Source organism: Henckelia pumila, chromosome 4 (genome assembly GCF_033568475.1).
Source record: "Henckelia pumila isolate YLH828 chromosome 4, ASM3356847v2, whole genome shotgun sequence".
Classification (NCBI taxonomy): Eukaryota; Viridiplantae; Streptophyta; class Magnoliopsida; order Lamiales; family Gesneriaceae; genus Henckelia; species Henckelia pumila.
In genome coordinates, this window is record NC_133123.1 from 28,085,654 (window position 1) to 28,095,081 (window position 9,428).

General features: G+C 38.5%; 2 protein-coding genes across 3 annotated transcripts; both read right to left on the reverse strand.

Moving 5' to 3' along the window:
• Positions 1 to 1,366: 1,366 nt before the first annotated feature.
• On the reverse strand, positions 1,367 to 3,302 carry LOC140864950 (RING-H2 finger protein ATL46-like). Of its 2 annotated transcripts, none has more exons than XM_073269399.1 (2): positions 3,061 to 3,302; positions 1,367 to 2,769 (listed from the first exon to the last, which is right to left on the reverse strand). In XM_073269399.1, exon 2 carries the CDS (start codon positions 2,767 to 2,769, stop codon positions 1,621 to 1,623), a length of 1,149 nt encoding a protein of 382 aa, XP_073125500.1. In that variant the 5' UTR covers positions 3,061 to 3,302; the 3' UTR covers positions 1,367 to 1,620. The 2 variants fall into 2 exon arrangements, with proteins under 2 accessions (XP_073125500.1, XP_073125499.1); XM_073269398.1 differs by having other exon boundaries at positions 1,368 to 2,769; positions 3,065 to 3,302.
• Positions 3,303 to 3,824: 522 nt separating this feature from the next.
• On the reverse strand, positions 3,825 to 5,498 carry LOC140867428 (probable inactive receptor kinase At2g26730). Its single transcript, XM_073272500.1, has 2 exons — positions 4,604 to 5,498; positions 3,825 to 4,516 (listed from the first exon to the last, which is right to left on the reverse strand). Exons 1-2 carry the CDS (start codon positions 5,313 to 5,315, stop codon positions 3,942 to 3,944), a joined length of 1,287 nt encoding a protein of 428 aa, XP_073128601.1. The 5' UTR covers positions 5,316 to 5,498; the 3' UTR covers positions 3,825 to 3,941.
• Positions 5,499 to 9,428: the final 3,930 nt, after the last annotated feature.

Here is a 9,428-nt window from a genome sequence, read left to right on the forward strand (position 1 = left end):
AACAGTCTCGTGCAAAACACATCAATGACATATAGCTCATTTAACACAAATATTTTGAGTGTGGAATTAAGTCTTGAATTCGAGATTCAATTTTAAACTATATAAAAAAATCATCTAATAAACTCTAGGCACACGAGCACTTCAAATCATCTACTAAATGAAATAATAAATTAAAATATAAGAATTATACAGTTATGTTTCAAATTAAAATTTTATAAAATTCAAGTCAAACTGCGATGGCGGAGATAATGAATTTCAGATTGTGGTTCACTAATTTTTTTATTTTTTTTATTTTTTTTTAAGATTGTGGTTCACTTTTTAGTTGTCCATGATGACGACGTGGATGGCTCAAACCATGAGCCCATCGCGGTCACTCTCAAGCTTGCTTTTGAAACAAAAGTCGTTATTTTAGGCATTTACAATAAAAAAATTCTCAACTTTTCACTCTTTTCATTTCGTCACATAGTTGTACTTCAAAAATAAAAAAACTTTATCCAATTTTTCATTGTAACAAAAAATTCTAACAATTTTTTATGAATCTCATATTCAATTCAAATATATCAACTATCAATTTATAAATTTTATATACACAAATGATTATTTTTTATATGAATTACTTAATTTTCATAAAAAAATATAATTTTTTAATTAAAAATTACAAAAATTTTAAATTTTTATTATTGGATGTATTTTATCATGGATCTATACACACAATTTTAAAAAATAAAAAAATGAAAGTAACTTGTTATAATAAAAATAAGAAGAAAAAAAAAGAGAAGTGGAACTGTCAAAAGAAAGTCGATACTTGGATTTTATATTATTATTAAGAGTGATTCAATACATGGATTATTTTATTTTATTTTATTCACCTTGTAATATATATTTATTTATCTCAATTAATTATCAACAGTTTGATTAAAAAAACTATTTATAACACAATATATTACTATTTTCCAATATACTATTTTCGGAGTGAAAAATATATCATATGGAGTACTTGTTAATACTCAATATGTAGCAAGTTCAACGATAAACTACTTTATAGACTCGAGATAAAAAAATTTAAAAGTTTCACTTCAACTCAATTAATGTATATCTCAAATGTCAATGATGTGTAACTCATCTGATACCAAAATTTCAAGTACAAGACAAAATCTCAAGTTGAAATTCAATTTATAACGATCCCTCGCCCAACTCAAAAAAATAAAATAAAATGTATAGTAGGGGATAATGATTGAAAAGCAAAACTATCGACAGAGGATAGGAGACTAAAAAAGGATCACACTTATTTTATTAATTGATAAAAGAAAACCTCTCAAAAAAAAAAACCGACAGTGAAAAGATTGATCCCTTTTGACCAAAATCAAAAACAAGAACTCACCCTACCAAAACCAGCAAAAGAAAAATAATAATAATGATTCTCCATGGCATGAACTTCATGAAAGTAGAGGAGTATCAAAATGGTCAAGAGTGAGCAAGGGAATTGCTCAAGAGTTGCATCAATCATATGGAATTGTCATCTTCACAAAATGTTCATTTTAAGAACTAAAGAAAACTAACACTATCGATAACTAATCCATGATCAATCCGAAAAGAGAAAAAGAAAGGAAAAAAAAACTTTCAGATGGCTTCTGTTCTATGCATCCATGATAAATCCAAGTTCGGTGAAGATGGATACTCGGAGTGGCTACCCGAAGAACTCCCAAACTTCCCCTTCTTTGACCACAGCCAAATCTTGGACACCGAATAGCTATCAGTTTTTGTACCGATACAAATACTCTTCCCCTCTGCATTCCCGTTAGCTGATGAATTAGAAACTTGCTCCATCCCTTTTACAAGCTTTTCATTGCGATCTGTTTGGCCACGACCCAAGGACACTCTAAGGTTGGCATCATTGACAATGTACTGATATGAACCCATTGAATAACATCTTCTAGCATCCAATTTACTACTGCTACTGTTACTGGTCTCTCCTCCTACCTCCCCACATTCAACATCGTTCAATTTTCGGAATTTACCAAGTCTAACAGGAAAACGCCCTTTCACGGTAGCCAACTCGTCAATTTCCATTCTTTTTTGAGTAGATGAGTACCCATGCTCTCCATAAACAGGATATCCATCTTCTTCCCGAAAACCATCGTATTCGAAAATGGGATTTTCAATGGAGAATCCAGGGTTGAAAAGGGTCATTCTACAGAGAGGACATGTTGAGTTTGACAGGAGCCATGTATCAATGCAGTTGATATGAAAAGCATGGCTACAAGCAGGAAGCAATCTCAATTGATCGGTCTCAGCAAATTCGCACAAACAAACAGCACAATCAAAGGGTTCTAGTGCACCCACAATCTCCTTATACGAAAACACGGGCAACGCATCGATATATGCTTGATCCAGACCAGAATCCTGCAAATGAAAGAGCTGTTGCAGCTGCCTTTGAAGGGCATCAGGGCTAGAAGCATCAAGGTTTCTACTAGACAGAGAGGATGAATGGTTCTTGGTGAGAAATCTAACAAGCAAATGGAGAAGACCGGATATGAAAAACAGAATAGCTAAAATAACTATAATAAAAAGAACAGCAGGACTAATTTTTGTTGAAGATGGAGAAGGGGTGGATTCTTTATGGAAATTACTGCTGACACCATATGCAGACGGGGGTGAGGGGAAAAGGGGGTCGTTCTGACTGATTTGATGCTGAATCCATGAAACTTTTACATGGGCATCCCCCAAAAACCACCTATTCCCTTGTACTTCTGTCATTGAGCAAATCATCTGAAAACAAATCACAAACCTTGTAGTTCTGTCATTGAGCAAATCATCTTCCAGTATTCCCCCCAGAAGGGAAACAGTGCATCAAACACTTGCACATAATTACTCCAGAAGCAGCACAGTAAAGAACATTTTTAAACACAAAATCTCGGATTTATGCAGAAAAATACTGATACATAAGGTTACAGCAAGCAGGAGGGATTCAAATGCTCGAGAACGACCAAATTCAACTTGTTTGGTTCAAAGCTATTAAAGATGATAACTCCAAAATCTTTGCAAAGATCGAGTCTTTACCTACCTTGACACTGCAGAAGCCGACCCATTATTGTATAATAATCTATTAACATGGACCCCCTTCTTGCAGCTTCAGCAAAACCCTAAAAAAGACAACTTTTTTGTTTGAAACTTGGGATCTTACGACCATTTTTTATTGTATATTATCACTGAGAATAGGGGGAGATTTAATGGGAGAACTATAACGTTCTCTCCAACTCAATAACACATTTATTTACGTATAAACAAACATAAATTACAGTAATAAGAAATAAATAGAACCGTGTCGGTATTCGTGCATCCATACTGTATATATCTGTCCTAGAAAGACAAAATTATATAAAAATATTATAAAGTCAAATACAAGGGTTTTTTTTAATTAAATAACAATAGAAATATATAATAAAAAAGTGCAAAAGTATCGAAAAAACCAAAAACTTTTAAAATGCTGAAACATTAAATGAGGAACCGGAGTCTCCAACCTCGGCTACACTTAATATACAACAAATGAAAAATTATGCCTGGCAAATAAATAAATACTGACATTCAATTGAATTGCAACAAGTTTAAGGACAAGAGATGAAAAATTAAGAAGTATGTAGCATTTTAAATGAACATTCACATGATTATATGAGCTATTTTTATTCATATGGCTATAATTAAGATACAACAAGTATACAACAGAGGAGAGAGCAAACAAATCTTGAAAAGTAAATATCCTCTATTGCAAACGTTGCATGGAATCAAATCTTGAGAAATAACTATAATTCTTGCGTGATGTGCGATCTTTGCATTGAAAAAGCAATTAATCACTAAGTTGTTTTGAAGATATAAAATTTACAGTTGATAAATATGACTTAAAATTCATAATCTGCTCTGAGTAGATGTGATCCTGTACGTACTTAAACATCAATGAATGACCTTGTAATAGATAACTCCGAAACGTCCATCGATTTCTCCTCCTCCTCCCTAATCATACTAATCATAAGTGCCACTTGATTCATGCTAGGCCTCGCCTCCGCGGACTTGTCGACGCATTTGATCGCGACTTGCAGCATGTTAACCATCCTTTCCTCGCTCGCCCCCTCGCGTACCAAGTTCTTGTCGAACACCTCCACGGTCCATTCCTCCCTAACAACTGCGAGAACCCAGCTTGCGAGGTCCATTCCATCGTTCAGAAGCTGTCTTCCTGTCAGCAATTCCAGGAGAATCACTCCGAAAGCGTGTGTATCCGCCTTGAAGATCATGGACCTGCCGCCTTCTTCGTGGCCCTGCTGCTGCTGGTTCACAAGCATTAGGCCATACTCACTGATGCATGGCTCCATGTTGTTGTTAAGCAAAATGTTTGATGATTTCAGATTCCCGTGTGGGATTCTGTCATTCTTCAGCTCTTCATGCATGAAGGCTAATGCATCGGCTATCGCGGCAGCGACTGTGAGCCTGCTGCTCCAATCAAACTGTTGCCTGCTCTGGTTTCCTGTATCAAATCAAGGGAAAAGGTAAACAACTGTTCAGAATTCAGGGACGGAACCAGAAATGTTGTCGAAGGAGGCGAAACAATTACCATCGTCATGGATTAGCTTGAAAAGGCTCCCATTCTGTTGATACTCATAAACCAGAAGCTTTTCCTGTCTGGAGCTGTAGAAAGCAATGGCAGGCAAAACATGAGGATGCTTCACTTGATTCAGCCTTCTCATTCTCTGCTTGAACTCGTTGCTAGATATGTTCCAATCCTTGATCCTCTTCACAGCAAGGCTCGTCCCCTGTGGCCCGCACGCGACCTTGTAGACACTACCGTGGCTTCCTCTCCCAATCAGCTCAGCCGGGGCCTTGAGTAGGTCTTCGAATTTCAGCCCGTTCACCTCCGGGCTCGTGAGAACTATCAAGGACGAAGAAACCATGGCAGTTTCGGTGGAAGCGTGGGAGATATCGGTTTTGCTGATCCCTCCTCCTGCCTTCAACTCAACCGTGGAGAAACTGGGCTTGATGGTGCTAATTTCATCGATGGCTACTACCTTGTTATCTGCCTCGATTTTCTCTTCTTTCGTCTTCACTCTTTTGTAGAGCCAAAGAAGCACGATGAACAAGACCGTTAGACCTATGAGAAAATAGCCTGCGAACATGAGAATCTGATTAGTAGAAACACCAGAACCAGATTTTTGCTGATCCGCCTGCTGATCATGATCTTGATCATCAGATTTCGCCAGTTTCAACAGAAACAGTGAAATAACGCAAGCCCGGATCAAGATTTGCTTCATACTAGATGTTGCAAACATATAATCGGATCACGAACATTAAAGAAACGCAAGAAGAAAATCAGATGAATGTGTTCTTGCACAAGGAGAAAACTCCTAAGTTGAAACAATCACCACCCTTTTTATAACGCTCATCGACGGAGATTTCAATGAGTTGGTGTATCCAGTAGTGAGCCACTCAGATTAATTTAGGATCAGCCATCTGTGTGCCGGCCGGCCCCTGGATTCGATTTATGATAATAAATATTGAACCTAAACAATTCTTGAATTCTCAACTGAAATTTGAAAATGACACACTTTCTTGTTTCTGCCCCTTTACTGGCACAAGTAGAATGTATAGTGACGTGCATACGCAGACTAAAAAACAACTGCCCAAGAATGAAAACATGCAAGTGAGACAAATTCATGACATGAACTTGAAATTGACCCCTCCAGTAAATTTTGTATACAAGTTATCAAGGCTAAACAGCCGACAAGCATCTTCTTTCTAGAGATGCTCCCCACCCGAGCAGGACATTTTCCCGCGCGTTATCTTTCATCATCCCATCATTCAGAAAAACACTCTAACGTTACGGCACCGCTTGATTCATTGGATATGATGTTATGGGATATATCCCGAGATATCGTCTAATATCTCGGGATATATTTATTTTTTCGCATGAACTTAGATCGAGATATGTGATAACAAGCATATTATTGGTGGTAAGTGATGTCCTGCAATTATTATTGGATATGGGCCTCGCATATATTCACTATCTACAATCAGGCTTGGACTTGTCAGTATTATGTTATCATGGGTCGCATCCAATCAGATCATGGGTCTTGCCCTTTGAGTTATGGGCTTACACTAGGGACTACACGTCTGACATGAACACACGTTCTCAACTATCTGAAGGACAGAAAAGTTTTTATTATATAGACTGTTCTCTTCTTGATTACAGGCAACGTGGGAAGAGGCACTTTCTTTCCCATGATGTTCTCTCATGTTTTCTTCTAGTTTTCTCTCATGTTTCTCTGCCTGACTTAGGCATCGGAGGGTCACGCCGGAAAAAATCCTGGCGCCCCCTAACCGGTTTTTCCATGACTTTCAGGCAAACACAGGCGGAGAATACACAAATTGAAAGGAAATTTTTGGGATGTCATCATTGGCACCGTCTGTGGGAAATTGAGTCTGAGACGTTGATTCAATTTCTCTCTTTCTCTTAAAAAACGCATCCGGGCGAAAAGAATTCCTCTCTTTCTCCCGCTGAAAAAGAAGAAACGTATCTTTGAGAAACTTGGCTCTTGCTCATGGATTGTTGTTGTTTTCCCAAACCACTCGATCGATTTCTGGTTTTCTTCCTCTCCATTTTCTTTGTTTTTCGCATTGGAATCTCTTCATCTCGATGGGCTTCAAGCGTGAACTGCAGAAATTTTCTTGAAGGGTGTGGCTGCTGTAATTCGAGTTTGGGGTGTTGGGTTCTGCTTTTAATTGATTCATCTCATGATTTTATGTTTTTTCGGTGATGGATTGAGGATAATACAGCTTCTGCGTCCGAGTCGAGCATATTTTCGTTCTGCGCATCTCTAAAGCTTATGCGTTCGGGTATTTTCAAATTTTGTTGTGTTCTGGCACCTTGGGCTCGACTTTGGAGTGTTTGTGAGTTGATTGGAGTGTTTTTTGTGGTGCTGTTCTAGCTGCCTTTATCACTTGCGAACATGGCTCAAAATTCTGCCCGCCAAGTGTTTGACATATTGCTTGCTGATTGGATTATGGTTTCTCTGATATGTGGGGAATGATTTCATGCTCCTCGGTCTCATTATAAGTTGGACGTCACAGTTAGTGCTTCGTTGGGCTTCCTTATGGCCCAGTAGATAACGTTTCTACATGGCTGCTATATTGCGCATCCATCGAATCGGCGCGCGGCATTATCCCGAGGAATATGATGATATAATGTTGATCTTTGGCTTAATATTTTCTTTTAAGTGCAGGGACAACACCTGAAGCATGATTTCATTGGCTATGATCTCGGGCCAATACGAGGTGAATACATCAGGAAGAACAAGGAAAATCAATACGTAACCACGAAGGTTCACTAGTGCTCATTTTATTTTGGACATCATTTGAATTCTTTGTGAATTGGTTTGCCACCTTGTAAAATCACAATATGATTTTTCAATTACCCAATCATAAATTGACATATTAATATGTGCACTAATTGACCACCATGCATTTGTGTTGAGTAAAGACAATCAATCTTGGTATTTTCTGTCTCATGTCTGTATCAAAACCAAGAAGGATTCTTTTAAAATGCATCTGATGACATTAAGGCCAAGAACCACGGATTGGAGGTTTTTTTGGGGCCCGAAATTTGGATCTTTTATGTCATAATATGCATTCAAATTATTATTAATACTCTGGATTTCTTTTAATATGGTTTCATGTTTTCTTGGGGTGTTCGAATGTCGGGAACCCGAGGCGCTACATCTCATTTATGTCTTGCTTGCAATGGACTTCTATTTTTTAATTATCAAGAGCTGTAGCTCGACATGATGCATCGACTTCTAGCTCGGTGCCACGCCTCGATGCCTTCCATTACACTCAGTGTTTGATGCGCTTTTTGACTTGGTTTTTCACATTTGTAAGCTGCTTCTTCGGGTTGAACATTGTAATTAATACGTCATCGGGCTCTATTATTTTCCATGTCACCATTAGCACTACATGGTAATAAATTATTACATCTATCCGAAGGCTATACTCCTGACCATGTCTCTCAAGGGAGCATCATCTTGGTATCTCATATAATCATATAGACTGCCATGGCGCACACCTATCAAATCGGCGTGCATCACTGCCATCGTCCGGGGAGACACGAGAATGAGCTATATTCAAATATTTCCTACGGATGAGACTCTTCTTGGACATTACATTTCCACTCGGCTATGCTAGAGATAAGTCTTAACCATATTTTATTTTTTGCATGAATATATATGTGTGTGCTGGAACGCACCATCACTCCATCAGTGGCATTTTCATGGAATTAGGTTATGCAAGGCATGTATTAGTTAATTATTTCCTTGTCATTCTACTCCATTAACTTAATTAAATTGAGTATTGAAATGATGGGCAGTGCTTTGCTAAAAGATTATTGCATGCAAGGCGTGATGCAAGCATTGTTTATTCATTTGAGAATAGAAGTAAAGGGGCAATATTTTATGGAATGATGATGAGTTTCATAAAATATACATATTTCATTGGTTATATGCTTCTATCTCGCATGCACATGTCATAGTTCCTTAGATTCGAGATTATATTGTTGTGGAGATGTTTAAAACTCTGTATCATACAATAGCATTCGAATTATGAGAAACTATTATCTTGGATTATTTCTGCCTCGGTCTCATAATTTCTTGCAGGCACATTGAGCCCGGGCATGCGATCTAGCAGTAAGCCCCGCCTCACTCTGTTTCTCGGGCATGCAATCTAGCAGTAAGCCCCGCCAGATTTATTTATCGGGCATGCAATCTAGCAGTAAGTCCCGCCAGATTTATTTCTCGGGCATGCAATCTAGCAGTAAGCCCCGTCAGGATTTATTACTCGGGCATGCGATCTAGCAGTAAGCCCCGCCAGAATTTATTACTCGAGCATGCGATCTAGCAGTTAGCCCCGTCAGGATTTATTTCTCGGGCATGTAATCTAGCAGTAAGCCTCGCCAGGATTCATTTATCGGGCCTGCAATTTGCAGTAAGCCCCGTCAGGATTTATTACTCGGGCATGCGATCTAGCAGTAAGCCCCGCCAGGATTTATTACTCGGGCATGCGATCTAGCAGTAAGCCCCGCCAGGATTTATTTCTCGGGCATGCAATCAAGCAGTAAGCCCCGTCAGGATTCATTTATTTCACGGGCATGCAATCTAGCAGTAAGCCCCGTCAGGATTTATTCTTCGGGTATGCAATTTAGCAGTAAGGCCCTGACATCTGTATTTTAAAGTCCCAAAGTTTCAAGGCCCGGGCACTCATTTAAAAGCCCATGGCAATATCTTCGCCATGGCAGTCCAAAAAAGCCCATGGAAATATCTCTGTCATGGCAGTCTAGAAAAGCCCAAGGCATATATAAGCCCTTGGCATTATATAAGCCCGGGAGGTTCCACGCC

Coding starts and splice junctions, on each gene's coding strand:
- LOC140864950 (XM_073269399.1), bottom strand. CDS start 2,769: ATGATTTGCTCAATGACAGAAGTACAAGGGAATAGGTGGTTTTTGGGG.
- LOC140867428 (XM_073272500.1), bottom strand. CDS start 5,315: ATGTTTGCAACATCTAGTATGAAGCAAATCTTGATCCGGGCTTGCGTT. Junction 4,517..4,603: donor CAAGCTAATCCATGACGATG/GTAATTGTTTCG, acceptor GATTTGATACAG/GAAACCAGAGCAGGCAACAG.